The 26348-nt window shown below is 40.7% G+C and overlaps 1 protein-coding gene across 1 annotated transcript; it reads right to left on the bottom strand.

Moving 5' to 3' along the window:
* Nucleotides 1-330: 330 nt before the first annotated feature.
* Nucleotides 331-26287, bottom strand: myofl (myoferlin like). Its single transcript, XM_079686080.1, has 53 exons — nt 25993-26287; nt 25537-25592; nt 25325-25416; nt 22716-22824; nt 22512-22608; nt 21807-21976; nt 21328-21456; nt 20882-20944; nt 20747-20797; nt 20537-20567; nt 20312-20427; nt 20083-20209; nt 19886-19989; nt 19725-19793; nt 19589-19632; nt 19419-19501; nt 18638-18762; nt 18409-18522; nt 11970-12147; nt 11469-11593; nt 11269-11378; nt 10316-10508; nt 10077-10232; nt 9856-9987; nt 9603-9766; nt 8947-9061; nt 8029-8131; nt 7802-7941; nt 7550-7714; nt 7196-7283; nt 6916-6993; nt 6626-6807; nt 6330-6488; nt 6150-6251; nt 5782-5943; nt 5506-5671; nt 5083-5153; nt 4969-4983; nt 4788-4886; nt 4324-4452; nt 3873-4028; nt 3649-3740; nt 3343-3513; nt 3068-3216; nt 2359-2498; nt 2146-2234; nt 1974-2069; nt 1726-1867; nt 1509-1608; nt 1212-1405; nt 1021-1130; nt 773-920; nt 331-636 (listed from the first exon to the last, which is right to left on the bottom strand). The coding sequence occupies exons 1-53, from the start codon at nt 26078-26080 to the stop codon at nt 598-600; spliced, it is 6126 nt and encodes a 2041-aa protein (XP_079542206.1). The 5' UTR covers nt 26081-26287; the 3' UTR covers nt 331-597.
* Between the last annotated feature and the right edge of the window lie 61 nt (nt 26288-26348).

The raw sequence follows: 26348 nt of genomic DNA, 5'->3' as shown, positions 1-26348 counted from the left end.
GGTATGTATCTCTACACGTTGAGATTAATAATTTTTTACTGAGCATTTTTTTTTTGCTTGCTATTCCATGTTCTCTTTATTGCAACATGTAACATTTTGCAATACAGAGGAATGTCTTTGGACTATTTTAATTAGGTCTGGTGAACTACAATGTTGATATGTAAATAACCTAATACAAACAAAATGTGTACTTAGTTTTGATATTACTTACTTAATGTTGATAACAGTATTGGAATTTCCTGTATTAATATTCTTATACAGTGAGTTAGATCATTTCCAAATAGCTACATTCATTGCAAATGTGTGAAAAATATAACAAAATATTAACAATTTGTTTAAAACAGAGTTTATTAAAAATACATAATTATAGACATTATTGGGGGTTTTTTTGGTCTAAATGTGAACAAGAGAAATGATTGGCAACACAAAAAAAAATACTGAAAGCAATAATGAGAGTGCAAATACATTGTTTGTGGTTATGTGTGAGTAAAATGCTAGATATCATGCTGCGTAAGTGCATATTTCTGAGGGTCAGTGACAGTAAATAGGACTGTGGTTTCTGCAGCAGCGAGACGGACAGCTTCTCTGCAGTGCTCCTTAGGCGAAAGGCTTCACGATCTTCATTGAGATGTAGTTCTGTGGATATATAAAACATATTTAAGTCTATCAGAATAAAAAATACATAGGAATGATGTTTGATGGGAAAAAAATATGATTTAAATTTGAGAATTATTCAAATCAGTAAATCAGTTAGTAAACTAAGAAATCTTACAGGAAGGGAGTAGAACAGGATCCCAAGGAACAACAAAACCAGCAGAAGAAGAATCGCTGCAATGAAAATACATTTGAATCTGCGCCAAACGATGAACTTCATGGTCTTGCAAGGGTTTATAAACCAGAAGAATGACGTGTCAGGCCGGCTGTTGAATGGAGAACGACAGCAACATTAGTTAACATTAAACAATTCATAGAACAACAAACCCATAATTTATTTATGTTTAAAGGACTCTGATTTATTACTTGGGTGGATCCAGTTTGGGACTCATGTTTGGTTCATCTCGGCCTTTCCCAGCAGGTCTCTCCTCAATCTCCTTCCCCTCCACTATTTCCAGTGTCATCTCTACCTTCCCCTGTGGAGTTTGAAAACAAAATCTTAAAAAGTATTGAGGATTTTTTTGTTACTATGGAATGTGCCAAGGACATAAACATACACCAAGCACATGTTTCCCATCCTGCTCGATAGCACATGGCCACCAGCCTCGTACAGACTTCTGGGAGAAGAGTGAGTTGGGCAGGGTTTTTTTCGTGGAGACTGAGCCTGCCATACCAGGCAGCATCTTCAGGCTGCACTTTTCTGGGCTCTTAGCAGGAGAGATCAGATTAAGTAGATCCAGTTCAAGTGAACCTGTAACAGAAATATTAATGGGAAGTTATAATTAGTCCTTTATCGCTCGTTTGTACATCTCTATCTAGGCCTCCCTCTGTGTGGGGTTAATCATAATGCTAACCTAAGTAGTCATCCATGGAGAATTTGTCATTGTCCCATATCTGGACGATCAACTTAGGAGGAATCCTAATTTCAGTTTTGTCCATATTCCAAAAGTGTTCCTGTAAAAACACAAACACTTTATTTACACAATTACCTGCATCAGCACACAATAATAATATATAAATATGACACAACAATCATTTGATGCTTTTTTCCTGCTCCAGTATCTTACTCACTTTCTTCGAGACCACGCACAACTGTTCTGCAGGCAGGTAGTCAAACTCAAAGATATACCTCCAGTTGAAATTTCCATCCCCATCCAGGGATCTGTAGTGTACATCAGTCTTCTGCTTGTTGTCTTCCATACCCAGCATCCATCTAAAAAACATGGCAATGTTGAATTCAGATAAGCTACTTGTACGCGAGTCCAGTAGGTGGTAAAAGTATAAATAAATGAAGGGATAGGGTATTGCGTGTAATTTACCCTTTAACGTAGATGTCACTCATTTTATCTCCAGTTATGCTTGTATCGTCCAGAGTAACATCTGTTGTGTTCCAAATGATGGCTCGCAACATATACCTGTTAAAAAGAATATTGTTATATTTTATCCTTAAATGCATTTTTATAAATCAATATTTAGTCAAGTGTTCCTTACTTCTTGGCTTTGCGTGGAGTGATATCACATGGAGGACCTGGCAAACCAAGGCTCTTGGGGAAAATGTCCACCCACATTTGAATCTGTCCCTGTAGTTAGGAAAAACAAACAACGTTAAAATGTTTATTCTAAAAAGCATTATATATGACTATATATCTTTGCTACCTCTAATGTAAAAACAAATGTATGTAGTGTTATTTGGGATGTTTTAACCTGAGACAGGTTGGGTTGGTAGGAGCTGTACAGGGTTCTGGTCTCCACGTGCTCCGGTGCCAAGCCCTGGTCTCGGAGTACATGCAGGGCCAGCCTCTCTCTGGCTGGGCCTAAGTGTGGATGGATCGCAGTGTTTGCCTCTGCAAAGTGCACATCACATCACAAAGGTCAAGAAAGAAAGGATAGTGTAAAGTATAACAAAGGTCAAAAGTGTGAGGCGGACTACAAACTGTTTCAAGGGAGCCTCTGAGAATGGAAGTGAACACATGTAATTTGTTGTTACTATGGCTAAAAGAAAATCACATACAGTAAGGTAGAATAGCTTCAATGTTTGTAATTTGCTACAGTTAGAAACTAATGAATGATTTTGCACAGCACTCAAAACTGTGCAAAATCATTCATTTTGTTTGTTTTCTGGCCTAATTATTATTTTTGAGTGTCTAAACTTTAGGATCAAATAACGTGGTTCCATATTCATTCAGCAATACAGCAAACTGAGGAAGTAAACTAACTCACTTGTTTGAGGGTAAGCCCAGTCTTAGACTTTGAAAACCATTGCTTTTGTAGATACAGGTTCATATTTAGGCCAAGATACAACTCCAGCGTACTTTCATACTAGTTGGAAAGCATTCTGCTCAGATATTTTCTATATCAAAACGTAGTCATTGAGATATCAGTATAATTCTAAGGTATTTGACAATGGCAGTACCGAAATCGTGCAGGTGGTATTCTTTTCCTGAGAAAGAGAGCGAGCTTCCATCTCCCTCGATGCGTGGAGGAGGGACGCCTCTCACTCTGGCAAAGTTCTGCAGGATCTGCGACGGCTTCAGCTGGTCTCTCCACTGATTGATCCCTGAGCTGCAACAACATTATAGATGTTATGGCTTTGTCTTCAAGAAATAAAACTAAATCAAAGAATTCCCTAGCCGCCGTCTGATACATCCACTGTACTGCAGATGCTGTACTGTAGCAGCACATACTTACACACAGTAGGTCTGAGGCAGGCCACAGCAGGGCCTGAAACGAGACAGGAGTCTGTTCTCCAAATCGATGACCGTCTCACCCACTTTTTCATCTCTGCTTAGTAAGTCACGGTCATACACAGCAATCTTCAGGTCCTTGTCTTGAGGCATGAAGCAGGACATCTCAAACATCCTGGTCAAAAATGTACGACAAATGATGCATAGCCTGCTTCTTTCTGTTCTTAGACTAACTTCAAACTGGCAGCAATCATTTAAACAAATACAAAATGTACAAAATGTCAGTAAGACGAACTCATTGCTGTCTCACCTCCCAAACTCTGGGTGAAGGGTGTTTGGTTTGCAGTGATCTCTGTCATCCAGTGTTTTCCCTCCCAGTGATAGCTTAATGTATGGGTCGCACTGAAAAATGAGAATACAAAAAAAGTAACTTTAGTGATCTTTCATTTTCATACATCTAGAGCACTGTTGTGACTCAATTATGTGTAACTATACCAATATGATGGTTTAGTTGCAGCTTTATTTAATACTCACCAAGCCATTTGTGTCCTTAGGCTGCAGGTCAAGACAGCGCACCACATAAATTCTAACAAGGCAGCCCTGCGGTCCGCTCTCAGGAAGCTCTTTGAACTGGCGGGGTGGAGCTGGCACCCCTGGGTCATCCGACAGTGGGTAAATCTTGAATGAGCCCTGTATATACATATAAGAAAGCCCTGTTAGTCCTATAACCTCTCTTATACAAGCTCATAACATTCACACAGGAACCTCAGACCATATTCCTAACAAGGTAACAATAGATTGTTACATCAATGAGGTACTACATACTGAAGCTAAATATCCCCTCACAGACATACCAATCAGAAGGTTTTATAAATAATAGTTTCATTTCATAAATTATCCAGCAGAGGGCAGACAAATGCTAAGAAAAGTAGCTGGACAGCATCCAAAGCAGTGTTTACCCATGTGTACCAATGGGCTTCTTTACCTTGAACTCTCCCACCACAGAGGGGTCATCTTCCTCATCCTCGGTCTTTCCTCGCTGAAGTTTGAAAGTGCTGCAGAAATCAGTGAGTCCCTGGAACTGTTGAACCTCTTCAAGCTCACTGTTAAAGACCTGAAAACCAACACAAGAACAGAAACTAAGTCATACTTCATATATTGTGATCTCTCAAGCTAACGATACGTCACACCTTAGTTACATGTTTTAACAGCACTCAGAATAATTAGTATTATTTATTTTCATTAAAATAACTAACTACTAACTGCTCTTTTCAGTATCGGAGTACAGCATCTTTTTTTAGCTAAATACCCAAACTCTTATCAAAAACAATGAGAAGCAGGACTTTCTGGTCACAGATATATCTTGCTGTAAGAAAATGACATACAAGAATTCAGGGAAAGATTCAAATCATTATTGTGTTTAAGCAATGTGCAAAAACATGTTCTTACCTGTAATTTGTCGTATCCCTTTTTCAGGTAAGGCGCACACTTCTCCTTCTCTCCAATAGAGGCAAAGAACTTACTCCACCAGTCTACTGCTTCCTCGTCCTACACAAGGGGAAATAATGATTCGCTTAATCTGCCGATCGATAACATCTCTAAAAATGTGATAGGACAAACAAAAACTCACCATTTCTGCGTGAAGCTGCATAGTGTGGGAAGCAAACAAAGAATACTTATCAATAAAAGAAAGACGTAGTAGTGAAAATGTTGTCATATCTTTAGTGAGAACATTATTACTTACCTCGGCTTTGACGATAGGTCTCTCATCAACTTCTATGACAACATCTCCCTGGGCAGCAGCTATCATAGCCACTGCAAGTCAATTAAAACAGGATTCAAAAAGACTCCACTGTCTTCAGTATTACTGTAATTATTATTATTATTATTATTATTTATATAATTTAATTAATTAACTTATTATTGTATGTAATGTTTATATTTTAATCAGAATTCTATACTTTTTTAATTTAATTTATGCATTGTTTATTTTTTTAAAGAGTGTTCTTCTTGCACTGTTGACATAATGTTTATTTGAATTGAAAAATAGCATGGCGAAAAAAAAAAATGTAAGTTACAAAATGATGCCTCCCATCAAACACATCTAAAACTAAAATCCTCAAATAAGGAGATGAGTATGTGTCTGCCATGTGTGTGCATACTGTACCTCTAGCAGACATGCAGACTTCACTGTTAATGCGATATGGATCACAGCGGAACTGCTCCAGGCAGTCGATGGTGCACTGACCCACTACCGGTTTCCTGCCAAAAGGCCGGTGGTCGATTACCTTCAGCACGATGGGAGGGGTGTACATCTCCTCTTTAGGAAGAAGCTAAGGTGAGAAAACAATCGAACGAGACATGTGAGAAAATATTGAAAATGTAGACATGCAGCTTTTACAGATGTCTGAATATATATTCCAGAGAGTTTGAGGTTCTGTACCACTTTGAGGAGCAGCACAGATCCGGGGAAGTTGGGGTTCTTTTTGAAGTTCTTGATTACAGCGGTTTGCACAATCACTCCACCACACTCAACTATCAAACTGGGAGAGGTGACTGTGGCCAACTGGTAGGTCTTCATGTTCCTCAGGCCCCAAGTCAAGACCTGGGATAAAAAAAACACATTAACATGGGCAGATTAGAGGCTGCCATAGTGGTAAAAGACAGGTGAGAGTACGGGGGAAAGGGAACAATTGGTAGGAAATGCAACCACAGCAGATATCTCAGGGTTGGGCTGATCTTGTCTGATCATGAAATGTGTGTGATGGGAATTTATAGGTGCTGGCAAAGGAGCATGATGGCGTAATGTACCTCGATCGCAGTGAGCTGCACTACAGGCCTGATTCCCTGGGGAACCATGTAGAGCATCTCCCCCCGGCGAGGAGGTAGCAGAGGCATTTCTCCGTCATTCCCCTGGAGGGCAAAGAAAAGCTTAACCTACTAAGTACTGTTTTATAAAGTTAATAACAGTTTCTTCAGTGTCTTCTTTACCTTGTTCTTCAGTATGAGCTCTGCAGCCACCAGTATCTCTCCGGCATTGCGACCTTTTTTGTTGACCGGGAACCACAGCAGTTTAGGGCTGAGAGCCACACTGGGGTTCAGCTTCACCACAGGGGGGCACCTACAGCGACCCATGGGTTCATCTTTACCCTTTATAAATAAAGTGCAACGACAAACAAACACTTAGTGACGCCTGATTATATCATACATGAATCTCAGATGCACTTTTTGCATAAAACTTAGTATGCTTATGTGATTTGATTTGGCAGATAAAATATACAACGTACTACTTGATCACTGTCACACAGCTCCAGCACCACATCAGGAGGGTTGTGGGCAATAGTTTGTGGGTCTCCGTAGATCTTAATGTCCTCAAAGATGAGAGTCTGGTCCCATGTGGGGTTCAGGGTGGACCTTATGACTTCTGTGGTCTTACTCAAATGGAGGAATGACACATGTGCATAGGGATCTGGGGAGGACCAGGAGTTTGTGATGTTTAATTGAATTTCGAATTAAAGCAACATTTTACATCCTGAGTAGATTTCATGTATTCGTCCAAGCCAGGATTTAACTTTACCCGAGAAGCTGTCATTGTCCATGGCACAGAGACTCCTCGCCTGGTACACGTACACTCTCAGATGGTAGAGGCAAAACTCTAAAAGGGAGATAACATTTTTCAGCATGTTTAACATTTATGACTACGTTACCACCAATCTAATCACACAGAACATCTGCCACACTGCGGATGTATCCAGATTTCACTTAGTTTTTGATTCAAGGTTATCTGGCAACAGGAGCTTTGAAGAAACAATCAGCAGAGTGATCAGAAACTAACTTTATCTGGACCAACTACTTACGGCTAAAGTGGCAGGAAACAGTGGGTGTGTTGGCACCAAATAGTTTTGCTGCATCCGTTTTACTGGCCTTCTCGTCGACATCAACACCCTGTTAACAAATCACAGGGTGAGGCGCTGAAAAGAACACTCAAAGGGAAACATTTCTGCAAAATCTAAGAAAAATTGTGAAAGGAAGAATGCAGAACTAAAATAAACTGCCTGAAAGATTTGCCAACATCGGACAGGAACACGCACATGCAGGAGAATAATCATAGGATATGACTCAGATGGCATAAAGTAAATGTTGTCATGACAACTGCCTGGTGGGGGGGAAATGTGGAACTCATGTTTAGTCATGTTTCTCCCTGGACTCACTAATGCCCCTTCCAGCCTGAAGATGGCAGAGGACCCGATGCAGTCTGAGGGAACCATCTTTCTTCTCCAGCGGCGGCGGCGAAATGTGTCAGAGGAGCGCTCCTTCCTGTGGAACTTCCAGCCAATCAGGGAAGAGTATTCCCAGCCTTCCCCTGGGTCTCGCCTCTATGGAACAGACAGGGACAGAAAAAATGAGCTTAAAAATCTCTCAAATCTACCCCGTTTTCTCATCCACATCTACCTCTTTCTTACCTCAGAAACAGCCTTTTTATCAGATGTCTTCTTCCGTGGTCTTATGAGTCTCTTCCTGCGATGGACATGATACATCTTCTCAGCTGCGACCCAGGATTTGGGCTTGTCATTGGGAGGAATAGTAACACCGTATTCCCACCCTAGAGCCAAAAGACACACACACACAGATCAAGTTAAATCTAACGTTTTAAAAAGAAAATCACATATGTCAGTGTTAGTGACGTTACCTCTCTCATCCACAGCCTTGTTGCTGTCAAAGCTCCAGGCATCTTCCCATTTCCATCCAGGTGGACACTCAAACTCTGCTGGGCTTTGAACCTTTTCTCCATTCTAGACAACACAGATCCAATGTCATTCATTTATGTAGTGTATAGCTATTGATAAACCCAGACTCTGGTTAGGTTTCTAAATGTTCCACTATGTTCAACAGGTAGTTGCTAGGTTTGTGTGTTCGACTTGTTGCTGGGAATGTATAGTTCTGTGCGTTAATCAGATATCATATATGCTATTGCTGTGTCTGGAATGAAAAGTGAATCAAAACAGTAACATTGCTGGCTGTTAAACCAAAATAACATGCTAAATAACGCAAAACGCTGTAATTAACTGAGCCGGTTGATGTTCTCTACAGGTCTAACACTAAAATCGACTTCTTCCACATTTTACAGTCATTTAACCCTCCTATTGTCTTCGGTTTCCCCCCCTTACTTTGGTGTTCACGGTGAAATTTGACCGGCCCTGTTTTAACTGCTAATACATTAACACAAAAACCATTCATCATCTCCAAATCTCATTTAACACCCTTTCAAACTGTACATAGTGTATCAGACTACTGGTATAAAGGAAAAACTGCAGTAAATATACAAATAATAGACACTGAACATGTATTGCGTGTGCCAGGTGTGATCCATGTGGGGGGATGGGCACATCATGGGAAATGTATAAAATGGTTCTGTGTGTGTGTGTGTGTGTGTGTGTGTGTGTGTGTGTGTGTGTGTGTGTGTGTGTGTGTGTGTGTGTGTGTGTGTGTGTGTGTGTGTGTGTGTGTGTGTGTGTGTGTGTGTGTGTGTGTGTGTGTGTGTGTGTGTGTGTGTGTGTGTGTGTGTGTGTGTGTGTGTGTGTGTGTGTGTGTGAGCAGTAGGTTGTACCACGTCTGTGTAGGGCTCTGCAGCGGGCTTCCACTCTCCACCAGGGTAACGTGTTTCGTTCTGAAAAACCTCATCTGTGAACTCCGTGTGTCCAGCGTCTGCTTCTGTCAACAGGCTGTAGAAAAGCCCACAAAGGTTAATGAGAGGCTTTGTGACTCAGGCAGTAGCTATGTATGACCGTGACCATCTGAGTGGAGCAGCTCAGGAAGTTAGGCATCAGCGAGCTCAAATTGTTTACATGAGCCTTGATGGGAGAATGTAAGCAAAGAACTAGGCACTAAGAGAGGGCGGGATACCTCCTTAAACAAAAAAAACTGGCAGATTCCCAATTTCCTTTTTATTTCCTGTGATTGTGTTATTATGGCTGGTACAAGCACTGATTAATGATCACTGACAATGAATAGATAATAGAGCAGAAATATGAACAGGATTTTGGAGTGTGTTCAGCTACAGTGATAACAGGATGTTTGTTTTTGAGACTTTACAAGTAATTAATCACAAAGGAATGTGTGTGTGTGTGTGTGTGTGTGTGTGTGTGTGTGTGTGTGTGTGTGTGTGTGTGTGTGTGTGTGTGTGTGTGTGTGTGTGTGCGTGCGTGCGTGCGTGCGTGCGTGCGTGCGTGCGTGTGTGTGATATGGTGTGTTTCATTGACTTACCATCGATCAGGGTCAACAAACCAGTCCTCCTCCCAATCCCATCCACGGGGGGGCAGAAAGCGTTCTCGTTTGAGTTTCACCTTTCCAGTCACATCTGAGAACTTATGGCGACCAACCAGACCGGTAGTTCCCCACTTCCCTAAAACATGGGCCTGGTTCTCATACTGCGGAAAAAAGTCAGAGATAACACAACTGATATCAGATTAAACGTATATGTATATAAAAAAGCTTATTAATAGTGTAGCTACTTTACCATTTCAGCATAGACGCTGAAGTTTCCCTCTGAGAAGCTGTTGAACTTCTTCTCATGAGCAGAGAGGCCGAGCCACATGTTGACCCGTAGCTGAACAGGGACCTTCTCCCCTTTTTTTTTGTCCATGGGGTACTGACAAAGAAACAAATACAAAAGGTGTGCACTCTTTCTGAACATTACCAGTAAAATATCAATTTAGAAATAAATACATTATTCTGTACCTGCATGAAAATGGTCTGAGTCCGTCCACAGTGCTTGCCACGCGCCTGTTCACTAAAGTCAGAGTACAGAATCTGGTTTGCTGGGACTCGAGCAAAAGCCACTCGCTTCTCTCCTCTTAACATCCAGATGATCACATCAGGCATGCTGTTCTGAGGCTGATTAAGACACACAACATTTAAGTTACATGATAACGTCTCAATTACTTTTTACATAACTTCATATTTATGCTTTTCCTGACCTCCTCTGCCAGCTGCTTGATTTTTTCCAACCAGTCCTCGATGTCACCAACAGTGTCCTTGACATTCGTGGCCTCCCCCTTCATGCGATTGGCCATCTCTCTGATGGCGTCCACAGCAGCGTCTCGAAGCTTTTTCAACTGGAGATCCAGTACAGTCACATTGGGCTGGCCCTCCAGCACTGGGAGCTGGAAACTGTAAAAAATTGGTGAATAAGATTAATGTTTAAAGAAAATAACAAGGTAAAACAGTTGAGCCTTTCCCAATAATAACACAATTGACGTATCATAAAGGAAACGGACATGGCATCAATATTGTTGACGTTGCTGACCTTTTTGTCTGCAGTTTATGCGGTTCATGATAAAAAGTGTTGTTGTTCTTACTTATATCTAATGTACTGTATAGCTAATATGCTGTTAATTTGCACTTTCTGTTAACAAAGGTTGTAACCTCTGAATAACTGGATTGGCAATATATTGCCATTATTATTGTTACGGGTGAATGGCCATATACCCCCTGCCCAAATGTTTGATATTTATAATAGCTCAGAGTCGAATTAATGTATTGTTTTATGTTGGGCGGTTTATTTTATTTGTTTATTATTTTTTGTAATTTTTTCCGCATTACATTTTTCATGTACATTACATTGTTCTACATACATATTTCATGCATTATGATGCTATTGTAAAATTACACCAGTAGCCTGAAATGGTCCTAAAATGATAATAATATTCTTTATTGAAATTGTTTCTGGGAAAAAGTATCATCCAAAAAGTTAATAATAGTTGTATGGACAGGTCTTAAAACAATTGACCTCATAACTCCACCAAAACATCCACCTGCAAATGTATTTGACATGAAAAAAATGACCACACTTCTTTTCCTTATGATAAGCAGCAATAAAGCATAACTTGATACAACACACAGGTCCAGGGTCTGTCTGGTCCTGTCTTACCTGTTCAGATCCTCAATCATATGGTTGATGAGTTTGAGCCAAATCTCTGCCAGACGTGTTTCAGACTCTTTGGCTAAGATGGCTGTTTTTAAAGCGGTAAGGTGGGACTCCTAAAATAAATCACATAGACATATAAAAGGATATTACTGAGAAGTACTGCCTGTGTAGACATGAACAATATTTGCGTGACATATTCTCACCAGTCTCTCAGCGATGAAGAGGAGTAAATTGGCAGAGTCCAGACGGTGACTGATGTCCTCCCAGAATGAAGTGAGAATCACAACAGGCTTAGTGTCAGCCCAGGGCAGGTAATAGTAGTGATTACCTGTGGAATACCAAATAAATACACCCAGTCATTTTAAACACAAGTACTGGAGTGGACCACTAACTAACATGTGGAGTCCATGTCTCATTGGCTCCATAATCCCGGTTTAAACACACTTACAATATGATAAACAGTTTAACCCTCAGAGCTCCAAGCCCTTTTGAACTTCAGAAATGTACATTATTCACTGTTACAGCAAAGTTCTAATAATAATATATATATTTATTTATTTTATTTAACTTTCAATAAGTAATGACATTAACCGGGGTTGAAATATTATGTAATGCATGTTCATTCTTCTGAACAAAAACACCATCAATTGTGAAATTGAGTAATTTATTTTTGTATTATTCTTGCAGACTTCTTCTTTTCATACCATCAAACACAGCGTAGCTGTACTGGGTGGTCGATGACAGGGGCTTGCAGGTGGAGTCCAGCTTGTTACCATAGTTACCAATGCTGACCTCAAACTGGATAGGCTCGCCCGGCACTTGAAGCATGCATGCACTGTGAAACACAGCGCACAGGTAGAAATTCCTCCTCCGCTGGTATTTCTGCACACAAACGAAAAGGATGTGGCAGTGTAAGAGGTTAGGGCGGGATTATTTCTGTCTCTTTTCTCAATCATGCTAAAAGAACTATAACAAATGTGTCTTAAATTGCATTTTCTTTTGGATAATTGATATGTCATGAATTCTACCATTAACCAACTGCTGATTTTTTCATTCAAAAATCATGTAAAATAGAAGAAGCATTATAATATTGTCAGCAATTACAAAAAGGTGTCCCACATTAAACACAGTTATAATATATATGTATTAGCATAATGTTCAGTAATATAAGTTATACGTTAGCATGAAGGTATTGACCAAAATATTTGTGTTGTGTCATTCAAACATTACTGTATTGTACGGAGCCCCCTACGGGACATGGAGAAGGAAAAAAAAATTATTTGAACAAAAAAAAAAAGTTTTGCGAAATTTCGCAAAACCTTTGTGAGTACTCGCAATACTTGTGCGAGATCTCGCAAAACCCCGTTGCAGTTTGTAGACGGGGTAGAAGGGGTTTTGTGATATTTCGCAAAAGTAATTTCATTTTTTTTTTTTTTTCAAATACATTTTTTTCCCTTTTCCATGTCCCCTAGGGCAGAGGTTCCCAACCTTTTTTCCAAAGAGCCCCCCCAAATGACTCCTGTTGGAAGTTGCGCCCCCCCCCCACACACACACAAAGGGGGGGGGAAACCACGAGAAGCAGAGAAATGAGTTTTAAGAGCAATGGGACGTTGTTTCCTCCGGAGCGTCACGTGAAGCGACGTCCGTTCGTGATGACTCCGCACAGCCGATCGTCTGACAGCAGCCAGATCAGTGCATGCGCTGCATCGTCCAATCAGTGAGCGATACAAAGTAGGGGGGCGGGGAGAGTGTATGAGGATTTCACCGGAGGATAGTCTGGTAGTTCCTCGATTATCACTCCTCCGTTATCGATCCTCGGTCCTCCGGCACAAATAAGGCCACTGGGACGGTACTCAAGATGGCGCAGACAAATCAACTTCCGGTGATACAGAGACCGAGGAAATAAAAAATAAGAGAAGTGAAATGCACCCCCTGCTTCTCGTGGTTTCCTTAAGTCCCTCCATGCTTCCCTGGTGGGAGGGACTAAACGCAGGGAAACGACAGATTTCATTTAACCGAAGTGAGATGCAGCCTACTATATGTCCAGTCCTGCACACCAGAGGCCATGACCTTTTCCCACATATATGGATATGAAGGAGGTGTCTTTGGTTTTTTTGTCCCTGTGTGCAGCATAAAAGCACTGGTTGAGAGGGAGAAAGCTCCAGAGCTGGGTTTCTCCTTGGTAAGTTCTCTCAAATTGGTTTTGACTAAAACCAACTGAAGTGGGCAGTTGAAGTTAGACTTTAAATGTTACAACTGAAGTGGCCAATTGAAGTTTAATGTCACAACTGAAGTGGGCAGTTGAAGTTAGAATTTAAATGTGACAACTGAAGTGGGCCAGTTGAAGTTAGAATTTAAATGTCACAACTGAAGTGGGCCAGTTGAAGTTAGAATGTAAATGTTACAACTGAAGTGGGCCAGTTGAAGTTAGAATGTAAATGTTACAACTGAAGTGGGCCAGTTGAAGTTAGAATGTAAATGTCACAACTAAAGTGGGCCAGTTGAAGTTAGAATTTAAATGTTACAACTGAAAGGGGCCAGTTGAGGTTAGAATTTAAATGTCACAACTGAAGTGGGCCAGTTGAAGTTAGAATTTAAATGTCACAACTGAAGTGGGACAGTTGAAGTTAGATTTAAATGTCACAACTGAAGTGGGCCAGTTGAAGTTAAAATGTAAATGTCACAACTGAAGTGGGCCAGTTGAAGTTAGAATTTAAATGTCACAACTGAAGTGGGCCAGTTGAAGTTAGATTTAAATGTTACAACTGAAGTGGGCCAGTTGAAGTTAGAATTGAATGGCGCTTTTCCGCTGCAGCACGTAGCACGGATTAAGCCCGGCCCACTTTTCTTTTTTTTTTCCCACCAGGGGTAGTTCCGGCTCAGGGCTACTTTTTCACCTTTTTTCTGGCCCTCCAAAATCGAGGGTCTTACTGGGCCAACAACCGGGCTGAATATGCTAAACTAGTGATGTAGACACTCTCGACTGTTGAATGGTCAGAGAGAATCGCTGGCAAGGGGGCTACAACTACAACAAAATGAACATATTTTACAGTGATTTAATTGTAATACATGTTTGAAAATGATGCCGAAGTAACAACATACTGATACCGGTTAGTAAAAACCATGAATGAATGCTTTGACAAGTCTGCAGACAAGACGGCAGGCGAAAAAACCTTTTAAAATGTGTGTTTTCTGAATGGAGATCGGACCGATCAGGCTAAGCTAACGTTGTATATGCTCCGACCGTCCACACTCACAACAACGGCCTACAGACATAAATAAACCAGCGACTGTATTCGCCATGACACAGACAGTCTGTGGTTTGTACTTGTTTAATTTTGTCTAGTTTCTGAACAGATATGAGGAGCTGTGAGCTTGAGTGCTAACAGCTAACGGCTGATGTTGTTCTTCTGGGGTTCTCATTGAAGATGACGTCACGGCTCCGCCTACACTGCGCTACTATAGATACTACCCCAGTTCCTAAACTGTAATGGAAATGCGCCATAAAGTGAGCCAGTCCTAACAAGGCCTAACGAGGCCTAGCCATAGCCGCCATAGGTTTTTAATAAAAGAGGGACAGTTGAAGAGAGAGTGACGAAATAAAATAAGAAATGTAAAACTGAGAATAGAGGTTTCATATTAGTATTTTACCACAGCATGAAATATTTTGTATGATTGTCACATTGTAACGAGAGAAGGTAAAAACCCTGTATAAATGTGGACCATTTTCTTCAAATAAAATCCTCCCACCCTTTTGGATTGGGATCATTTAAAGGGGACCTATCAGGCAAAATGCACTTTGTTATGTCTTTTATATATAAATATGTGTCCCCGGCAGGGGCGGACTGGCCATCTGTAGAATCTGGAGAACCACAGAACGGCCGGTCATCAAGGGCCGTTGACGGCCGGCCGGCCCTTTAAAAAAAAAAAATTTGTTTAACGTCATCATTTAAGTTGCGCTGACGGCCGACAGAGGGCGACAGCGGCCGCTAATGCAGTTGTGTGGTTCTTATCTGTCAAATAATCACACACGAAGAAGAAAAAAGACCGCCCACACGAAGAGAAGGAATTAGACGCCGCGGCAGACAGGGACAATGAAAACACATGGATTAAAATCAAAGAAAACGAAAAGGAAAAAGGTGGGGCCGAGAAGGCACTCGCAGGTGAAGAATATAAATGTCGCAAATTGACAGACCTTTTTGGTAGCAGCTTAGAACAAGTGCAAAATGATGAAGAGAATGATGAGGGCGCGAGTTCAGATATACAGCCAGCCTCCTGCGTTTATGATGAGGGACAGAGTTGAGCTGGTGGAAGAACCAGCTCAACCCGCACACAAGTGCAGGGCAAGAGCAAGAGGTGGGTGAGAATGATCCCTTTAACTCAGTGGCGTTTTCTCCTGGAGGCCAAGAGAAGCCAGGCTTCCCCTGTTTTTTTGGATTGTAGTTATAATTTTAATAAATAAATAAAAACACTTTGTTTAGTTTCGGTAATTATTCTGCCGGCCCATCTCTCCCCCATTCTCATTGAGTATTTTACAAAGAGTGAAACAGCGCTCCTCTAGATGTTATGGTGAAACAGTAGATTGCACTCTCTGTTGCGAGAGGAGGCTATCCGAAATTGGCTTCACTTGGTGAAAAAAAATGGAGGGATTGACCAATCAGATGAAGCTCACGTCATGCCTCACAATCCAATCAAATCACATCATCTTCAGTTCGTACTGTAACTGTCATCACCGCCCTTAAAAAGTAGCAAGCAACTGAAGCAATTGCAATTATGGAGGGTGGAGATTTGGAGTATTTGATCAAAAATTCTTTTACTAAACTTCCGCAACAGGCAGCAGCAACTAAAAATGAAATCTGATGACAGGCCAATGCCCAAACTGGAGCTGTGTACAGAAGAAAAAAGGAGCAAATCGGACGTAAAACTTGAAATAATAAACAGCGGATTTCTAACATTTGACATTTCATGTGGCTGGACTGGGTCAGTTTCCAGGGCTGAATTTTAGTCCCAGTCCGCCCCTGGTCCCCGGTGTGTCAGGAAACTCACGTAGCGTCAGAAAATAAAACCCTCTACCTTTTCCTCCGTACCCAAATCTCTGAAAACGGGAGTACAACGGGGCTGATCCAGATTTGCGTCCGATATGACGTAATATCGGAAATGTGGACCCACGGCACTATTAGAAAGTTGCTATCGGAAACAATGCCCGACTGTTTTGGACGTAATATGGTCGAGGTTTACATTAGCATCGCTAACACTCAGAGCTAACCTGTACTGGAGAGCATGTGTGTGAAGAAGCTGGATGTAAAAAGGAACTCACTTTGTGGTATAACCGGCAAGAGAGAAAGCCTTTGAGCTCCATACTGTTTCAGAAATAATCCTTGATAATCCATGATATGGCGTTTCATCACGGCAGTATTTAGTTTAGACAGTAGCTGCCGGGTCCCGCATGAGCTCAGCCCCCTCCTTTTTTTTTTATCAATTTTTTTTTTTTTAAAGCTTTATATCCAAAATCAGCACTTTTGAAACAGGAAGTGAAATAGAGGGATATGAGGCATGGCTAGAATGGGTGATCTGTTTGGTATTTTAAGCAAAACACTTCATAGACATGTTTTTTATCTGAGACCTATGCTATTGCCTAAAAATAGCATGATAGGTGACCTTTAAAATAAATCTGCGCCCTCCTCTCCTACTTAAAAGATAAGATTGCACAACTGCTACACTCACACTTAGGTAGGGCCACACCTCATTACTGATACCAAAATCCTTCGGGATTGCTTAAACGGATTTAGCGCGTCGTCTGAATTGAAACAGCAGTTAATTGAACCTGGTTTTTCAGGAGTTAATAGAGGTGAGATCTTGCTGACCCAGGTGGATGCGAGCCGGGCCGTAAACTTACATATGCCCCTTTCACACCAACGCGGTTCCAGGGCCGGTTCGGAGCTAGAGCCTGATAAGCACCATTTGTTCCTGTTCACACCAACGCGGAGCCGGCTCTAAGCACCGAAAACCGGTGCTTACCAAACACCAACAAATTGTCAGTCTAGACGCAAGAACCGCATACGTCACGCTTACGTCAGAGGGGGGGAAATTAACCTTAGCTAACAGTTTATGGCGAGTACGGCATATAACAGTTGTAACAAGCAGTAGCGCTGAGCAAAGTGACTAGAACACAACCACACACTTTATAAAGTCAGGCAACACTAAGCTTCGTGTTATTCTGTTTATTTTTACCTTACTTTGACCATCCGTTCGCTGTTATTGATCATTGTTGAGAGCAGGCAGACGTTTTGTTTTGTATTATAGCAGCTATCGGATGGAATCAATAGGCTACATGGGCTGCACAGGTTGTCATGTCCGACTATCACAAGTAGAATCATAATGAAAAATACGCCGGTAAAATGTGCCTGTAGAAAACGGTTTATGACATATAGGATAGCAACAACAAGTAGTCAAGATAGTTAGTTTAGCTCCGGTTGCTATGCTAACATCACCCATTTTATACCAGAGAAACTTTCATAACAGCGTTGTGATGCCAAACAGCGTCAATTCATACTGAAACACATTCACTTGGGGAATTGGGGATATGTATCAGCTGCTTGTGTGACAATCAGACAGTGAATACTTACAGCGGCCGCTGCCCTGTGAGTTAATGGGAGAATAAACTCCGGTGGAAGAGCAGCACTGCAGTGGTCGGTAAATGCAGCTGAAACACATTAATATGCAATGAACCACGGCACTCTGGAGAAAAGTATAAGGTTGGAGAAGTCGATATTTAATTTAATCTGGCTTCGTATGATTAAAAGTAACACGATCATCGACCTAACGCAGTCCCCCATTGTTGTTGTTGTGAGCGCCGTTGGGGAGAAAATCAGCAACGTAAACGGTGACGTCATGATGCAGCAGGGGCAGCACCAGTCGGGCCCTGGGCGGTGTGAACAAAACCGGGGCTGAAAATAAAAAACGGTTCCGAACAAGAAGAGCCCTAGCACGGAGCTAGAACGGGAACCGCGTTGGTGTGAAAGGGGCAATAGACTTAATAGCTTCTGTTAGGTAAATTAGAAGGTCTGAGTAATTGCCGGAATAAACTAACAGGCCTCCCAACTCCAACAGTAACAGGCAGTAATGACAGTACACAGTTTATACCTCTGACACCAGGATGTCATCACTGGAGATGTCATCCACATTCTTATCAACCTTTCCATCCAGCTGAGTGGACAGCTCAACAAGGACCCTCCCCCTGTAGGCGACCCCCTCACCCTGCAACAGATCAAAGGCAAACACTTAAAGTAGACATTATCATGAAGATCAAATAACATGTGTCTATATAAACAGTGCTGAACTGATCTGTACTCAGCTGATAGGGAGGTCTAACCTTTCCAAAGTTGAGTTCGTCATATTGGTCGGGCAGGCCAGTAAATTCTCTCGGACTTCCGTACAGGTTGACATAGCACGGCCCAAAAGCTGGAAGAAATCCAAACTCTGATGCTGCGGTGCTCACTGTAACATGAGAAGAGACACACAAACAGGAGCAGAGGGTTAAAAACGTAAAAATGCAGGTGAACATTTCTCACATACTTTCAGAGCCTGTGTTGCTACAGTATCAGTCTGTTTCCAGAGGGGGGGATGGGCACATAAGGGGGAAAACACATCTATTGTATATGTGTGTGTGTGTGTGTGTGTGTGTGTGTGTGTGTGTGTGTGTGTGTGTGTGTGTGTGTGTGTGTGTGTGTGTGTGTGTGTGTGTGTGTGTGTGTGTGTGTGTGTGTGTGTGTGTGTGTGTGTGTGTGTGTGTGTGTGTGTGTGTGTGTGTGTGTGTGTGTGTGTGTGTGTGTGTGTGTGTGTGTGTTTATCTGACTGAAATGGAATTTACTAATTCCATTTCTTTATGGCGGTAATTTTTTACCGGAAACAACCATGGCTGTTACAAAGTTGACTAAATCATCCAAAATTCAATGAAAGTGGTAGTCAGCAATTGCATGTGTTCAAATGTCTACTGTGAAGGATATCATGAAGCCTTAATGCAATCGAATGTAAAACGAAAAAGTTATGATTGATGAAAGTAGTAAATCGGTCAGATTTGACCCGAACACAACATAGTGCATTATCAAAATATAAAACACCAATCATTAGAAAAACTAAGATTAAAGGATTACCTTCGACCTCTCCACCAGAGGAAGACATTTGGCTTAGGTTTAAAAACGTTGTTCCTATGGCGTCATTGTTTGTGAGACGATCCCTGCAAAGAGAAAACTGGAATGTCAAATATTGGTTGTGATATTATTGTCACTCGTTCAGCTGTGTATGAATGAAGTTTATTTCTTACCAGTCAAACATAGTCAGCTTGATGCGTTCACACATGGACGGGAACTACAGAGGCAGACAGAAGCAAGTGCTGATATGTGCTGAAGAATGAAGTGTTTAGATCAAACCCATAAATACATCTTATACATTTCTCTAACCTTGACTTGGAGATTGATGAGTTGATTCCACTGCGGATTAGCATTTTTCTCGATGATTTTGGTGCACAGCTGAAATAAAGAAAGTGCCATTGCGTGTCAATAATATTCAAACAATAAAATCATTAAAAACACACTTATCTTTTTAATTAAACATTAAATACCTTCTTGCCAGCAAAGCTGACTTCCAAATATGGATCCACCAAGTTCTTTGTTTCTCCATCCCCTCCAAAGACCTGTTTAATTGTCTGGATGAAGGCATCATCCACTGCAAAGTGAAGAAGGTTGTAAATACAAGATTTTTGAAGGAGATTTGACTGCAATAAAATAAAATTGCTGCAAGAGTTTATGGGTCACTAACTCTGTGGCATATCCTCGGCTCGGTACACCTTGAGGCTGAGTGTAGCCCATCGCATTGTGACACCGGCAGGCACCAAGAGATTACTTTCTATGTCGTCCTCATCCTCAGTTATGTCCCTCTTCTCAGTCTGCAGAAGGAGAGTGAAACTTGTTATGATCTATTTCAAAACTGATCTGTACTCTGTATCCAGTAGGGAGAAACCTGATGGTAAGAAAGAAGGTATACTCACTGGTGGCTCATCTCCAGTGCCCAAAACAATTATGCTGACTTTCAGGTAACCTCTGGCCCCCAAGCTTGAGTCATCAGCATCACCCAGCAGGAGCCATTTCTTCATTATGGCATGACCTGTACATGGCAGAATGTTCAACACATTCAAACACCTAAAATATATTTAATATATACAAACAAGACTTTATTTTATTATAAGGTATGCATTTTACATGGAAAGTCTGACCTGATTCATCGTAGATATAGCCGACATCCAGCTGGGTAGGAAAGAAAAAACCTTTGAATTATAGGAAATCTTTTTAATCTCTCAACCTGCTTGTGATAAAAGCCACAATCCTGCGACAGCGAGTCTCTACTTGTGAGAGATAAACCAATACAGGTAAAACATCTGAAATAAAGAAGAGATAAGGATATGAAAGATCTTCACTTGGCATACCTTGAATTCTCCCACTAGACTGTCAGATCTGAGGGAGTAGGAGTCATAAACCTGTCGAGATAAACATAACTTTACAGATTTAGCAGACATAACAAAATAAAAAATATATAGCTTAAAAATGAGTTTTCTACGCACCCGAAGACTGATGCTTTCGTCAAACAATTCTGAGGGAAGCATGTTAACATTGTAGAAAAACTTCTGCAGGACAGAAAGAAGTCATGAACAAATTAGTATTTCTCATGTCTCTGTATGCATAATACATGTTAGTGTTGGACACATTTTGCGATCAGTGAACATTCTTAGGACTTACAGTTTGATAAGATGCTTATGCTTTGGCAAAGGGGAAGGCAAGAGAAAATGAGAGGGGTTAAATACAAGAAAGCTGAAGGTCCTTTAAGGTCCACTGTCATATCACGGCTGTCGATACAGAGAGAAATACCCAATGGGATATTCAAAGCTGGAGGGGATTAAGCGGCAAAGAGAGAAGGCAGGATGATGTTTACAAGCAAGAAAAAAGTCAAAAGCGAGTTATAGCAACATTTTTACAGGATACACCATTTTTTGCAATAATGGTTCATTACCTCGTCGAAAAACGGGTTATTTCCTCCCCTTATTCTGGTCCTGTGTGTCTGCCCACAGACATTCACCTTAACCACTGGTTTGATGTTGTTGCCAGGCAGCTGTCGACCCTCGATAACCCGAATACGAATCTTAACATTGCAAACCACAGAGAGGTAGCTGAACAAACATTTAAAATCATTTTGTGTTGAATACCAACTTATCCAGGGCAGACGCTAGAATGCTAAAATACATTTACTGACCTCTATAGAAACAAAAATATGTGAAATTGCTTGCCCTGATGCAGAACGATTTACATGTATGCAATTTTCCAACAGGAGTGATAAATGTTATAAATAAATATCTAGGGGTGACCACTTCATGTAGTGTATAGTAGCACTAGTGAGGGCTGCTGTCATTCACGTGATTATTTATAGGAATTGTACCCTTAAATTGCATTTGTGATTATCCAGGAATACTACTATCAAAACTCGGACAATACCTGGAAGTCCTGAGGCTTGTTGGCCAGGGCCCGATGCCTCTTACGGCTCAGACGCTGTGGCTTGTGGCTGGGTTTCCCAGGCTGGTTTGGTGAGGTGGGGGCTCCTGGGCTTCCACTTTGGCCTCCCCCCTCCACGTCTGACTCCCCCTCATCACCCTCATCACCTCCTCCTGTGGAGAAAAAACAGAATAATCACAACATTCTTTGGATCAAAACTCATAAGAAAAACACTGGCTGTTTTTTCTGCTAACCTCCTAACAACATTATTTTATAAATGTAGGTGAAATCAATAACAATAATCAGAGTTTCTTTCAATTACGGATACCTCAAAACTTACACACCTTACCAGTAATCCCTTATTTTGTATCCAAGTGGATCAATGGATTGTTATCCAGTATTAGATAAAAATTAAGTATATTTTAACAATTGAAACCCATATCAGTAGCATTTTGGATCCCATTTGTAGATGTCTTACAGTTGCTGAGAGGGTTAGTTGGTGGTAAAACTGCATTTTGGAGACATGTCTTTATTTATTTATTTATTTTGTATTGTATATCCTCATCTTATTCTTGTAAATCAGGATACCCTAAGTAAAGTATAATCATGAATTATTATAAAGGATAAGGATCTTTTCTTTTCTTTTTTTTGGAAAGGAATGAAAAAATTATGTATTATTTTATTTCTATTTTTAGACTGTCTACTTACCACCATCCACCTGAGACGTGTCTACATCGGATCGGTCATTTAGGTTTGGCATAGCATTGGCAGGCGGCTCATACCCAATCAGCAAATTGATTGTTGCCTGAAAAATGAAATTCACGATGTATTAATCCACTGCAAGGGCTGAGACTGGCATGGCTTACATTTAGTGTCATAAAATTGCCAAAGTGTCCTTTTAAAGATATTCACCCCAACAGCCTGTTGCTTCTCATTGATCAACGGCACGTTCTTGGATGGGAGGGACATCAAGTGACCGCTGGCCAAGTCTCTCAGAGAGATGGTTGCAGATCCAATTAACCTGAAAAGCAATCAAGTATATTTGAATCACTGCAGCTTGAGTAAAACAATTGTTTGATCGGATGAATAGTTTAGAGAAAGGAGGATGCTTATGTTGCACAATATCTTTGAAATGATCACATTATGTAATTGGGCACGGTGTTTGTGTCTGAAATGGTTCACTGCTCAGGATAGTTGGTGGTTTCTACTTCCTAATTTCACTTCTTCACTTAATATGACAAACAGAGAAACAGCACCTACTCTATCTACCAAACAGAGATCACGTAGCAACAGTGATTAATGATCACAATGGATTGCAAAACAATGGGCATTTTCAAAATAATGATCCCATGACAAAAAAAACATGATAAATGTCCACTTTGCCAAGCAGCATCACTTAGGCAAACAAATGGGATATTTTTGTTCCAGCTGGTTACAAAGGACAAGCCCCAAGATGATAAAAGGGTGCACAAGGAAAAGCAGAAGGATGGAAACAATTAACATCTACCACAGGCATGTCCTGGGCACCCGGTTTGAGGGTGGACAAATGTAGAGCAATGGAGGCGGGGGGGAAGGAAGTCTTGAGCAAGCAGGCAAGATCATATTCATCATTGTGCTCAGGCTCCTTATTCGTCATCACACAGATATATCTAGAATTGCAATTAACCGAACACGCAAGGACTGATTTTTACAAACTATTTGGGCTGAACGATATTGGAAAAAACTGACATTGCGATATTTTCTTCCCCTACCTTATATATTGCGATATGAAAAAAAGAAAGGAATTGAAAAAAAGAAAGTTTTTTTTGTCCGCAAACCATCCTTTCTTGAACTTCAATGCTTTATAATTGGTATTTTTTTGGCAATATTTAACCATATGAAGGATTTTAGTCACGGACTTCTGGATCTTAAGTTATCAGAGCAACAAGCTGAGCTAGCTCGGTTATCCTGCTGTGATCTGATCAAGAATGGTTGTGATTGGTGGTTTGCTGTGCATGCAGAGCCTGCATGTCACTCACTCAAGTACGTCCTGACATGAGAGCCGCGCGAGTTTTCCTTTTGTAGCAAGCAGCAAAATAATTGTAACATCTCGTGTTAGAGTTCTTTTGCCAACTTAATATCGCACGTCCTGCGATGTAAATATCGCGCATAACGCGATTATCGTCACGACACGATATATCGTGCAGCCCTACAAACTATCACAACTTTCCTAGGAAACTAGAAAATACCACTTCAAACTTTATTCTGAAGTATTTAGAACTGCTTCATTAAAGAAACAAAACACAGTAAAAGAGTCCGACAATATTATCTTGGCGGGCATACTGATGTATTTTCCACTTACATATTATTTTTAAATAAAGCTTATACAGCCAAAAAGCAAACTTCGTCAAACAAACTGAGCAGTCTGCAAAACGGCATATCTTGATATACCTACAGATTACAAACCCTTGTTAGAGTCATATTACTTCTCTAGGTTTTCATAAACAGAGAAAGTAAGTGAGAGTTGGTCACATAATGTTGCCAGCATCAAACATAGTCCCCGTCAGTATCAACTCTACTGTTCTCTCTATTTTGCAGATAATTACAGGCTGAGTTACAACTAGTCTTCAGAGATGTGCCAGTGACAAGCCAGCGCAAGCTCTCATATTCACCCCCGCCCCCCCTCCTCCTTTTCAGGCAGTGATCATGGAAAAATATCCAAGTGTGTGCGTGGCTGATGTAGACACCCCTCCACCCTCACCCCATCCTTTGTTCCTGCCCCAGAATAATTTATATCAAGCATAATCAGTCACAAGCATGACTCAATGTAAATGTTATTATGTTCTAGCTTTTGGCCTGCACTGCAGAAACAGGAAGATACTCCAACTACAAAATCTATGTGTGATCCAAACAAACAGATAGGAAATTGAGAAGTCATAAATATCATACATTGCAATATTGGTATTTCATAAGGGGCACCAATAAATGAGTTGTTTTCCTTTTAAGGAAAAAGTCCTCATAACAACTGGAATGCTCTTGTGAGGAAGACCAAACAACGTCTTTGTAAACACATCTGCAAGTCTTAACATGGTCGCTGTGGGTCCTACAGTACATCTCAGTTAAGATAAAACATGCTGCTCTGCTTCTTAAGAAAAGATCATAATGACTACTTCATTCAAATTAAAAGTGTAGTTGAAGTACAAAGAAACAAGCACTTTCACATAATCACACATCTACTTTGTCAAGAAGTAGATGTGTGGAGAGATTTTCTATTCATCCATTACCTGCATTACACAGTGTAACATTGGTGTTTTTTTGGGGGGGGGTGGGGGTTTCTGTAAAGACCACCTACATTCAGTTGTGGGGAAGTAATTAACACTCACAGGCTCTCCTCTGCAAGGCAGGAATGTGTTTAAAGTATAATTATGTAGTCATACTGGGTCATGTATTGATTCACATCTGACAAAAAAAGCAATGTCTTTAGAAGATAATAAAAAAAAAAAAGTCACAATTTCAATGTCTGATGCTTGTCATACACATACTTGTCTTTGCCGATTGTTTCATAGTCTTTGACAACCACGTTGATGAATGATGATGCATCCAAGGAAGAGTCTTTTAGATCAAATTCAAGCACCTGTAATTACAGAGAAGAACAAGTCGTTTTAACTGAGGTAATAACAGCCCTAAAATGGTTCATGTCCCTGTCAACACTGTAACTTTCACAACTAATAGTTAACTCTAATCCATTACTTACTTCGTTCCATACAGGATTCAGTGCATTGTCAACTGCTTTGGTCTTCTTCTTTTCACCTGTAAACACAATGAACAGTGAGCTTCCTTATTTGCAAAAACTCACAAGCTGTGTTACCATATTATGTCCTAGAGAAAACCCTGGACAAAGAGACTTCTTCCAAAAATAAAAAATACTGAATAAACTTGGAATTTCATTTTTTTAAATAGGTAGTTCAAGCCGTGTGTCCATAATATGCTGTTATCGGTGGACACATTGCTATTATGACCTTATATGGATATATTCTTCGTTTTGATCATGAATCACTACCAAAATATTCAAATTAAGCTCTAAGAATGGATTCCTAATGTAAACTGCAAGGCTACTACCTTAGTGATGTCAAAAAAAGTTAGAATAGAGTCAATGGTGCACAAAGTTGCAGTAGTTTCCAAAACTAAAAAGTTAAATAAAAAGTCTCACCTCTGAAGACAACCGCAGCTATAGGATCTGGGTTTCCAAATGTCTTTTTGGGGATCCCACTAGCGGACTCAACAATGACCCGCAGCATTTTGATAAACTCCAAACTTATTAAAAGAAACGAATCATATTCCGAGGAGAGACAGGGAGCCCCTCAGAGGAAACTGAAACACACAGATGTGATCAAGAGAGGAGTGGATTCCGCAAGGCAACCTCACTCATGAGCATGCTCATGAGTCAGAGGCATGAAACACAAGTAGTAGCCTACATGAGTGTGGGAAGTTGGTAGGAGAAAAAAACTCAGATATCACACGGATAGTCAGTCTAGCTTTTTATTTAAATACTTTTAAATGCCTCGT

This window comes from Notothenia rossii, assembly GCF_949606895.1.
Source record: "Notothenia rossii genome assembly, chromosome: 6".
Classification (NCBI taxonomy): Eukaryota; Metazoa; Chordata; class Actinopteri; order Perciformes; family Nototheniidae; genus Notothenia; species Notothenia rossii.
This window is presented reverse-complemented; position numbering and strand designations above follow the sequence as displayed.

What these genes read in the sequence shown, in the direction of transcription:
- myofl (XM_079686080.1), bottom strand. Translation starts at nt 26,080, where the DNA reads ATGCTGCGGGTCATTGTTGAGTCCGCTAGTGGGATCCCCAAAAAGACA. An exon ending in ATACCACCTGCACGATTTCG is followed by an intron (nt 2,499 to 3,067) that starts GTACTGCCATTG and finishes TGCACTTTGCAG; the next exon opens with AGGCAAACACTGCGATCCAT. An exon ending in TGTGCGTGGTCTCGAAGAAA is followed by an intron (nt 1,609 to 1,725) that starts GTGAGTAAGATA and finishes GTGTTTTTACAG; the next exon opens with GAACACTTTTGGAATATGGA.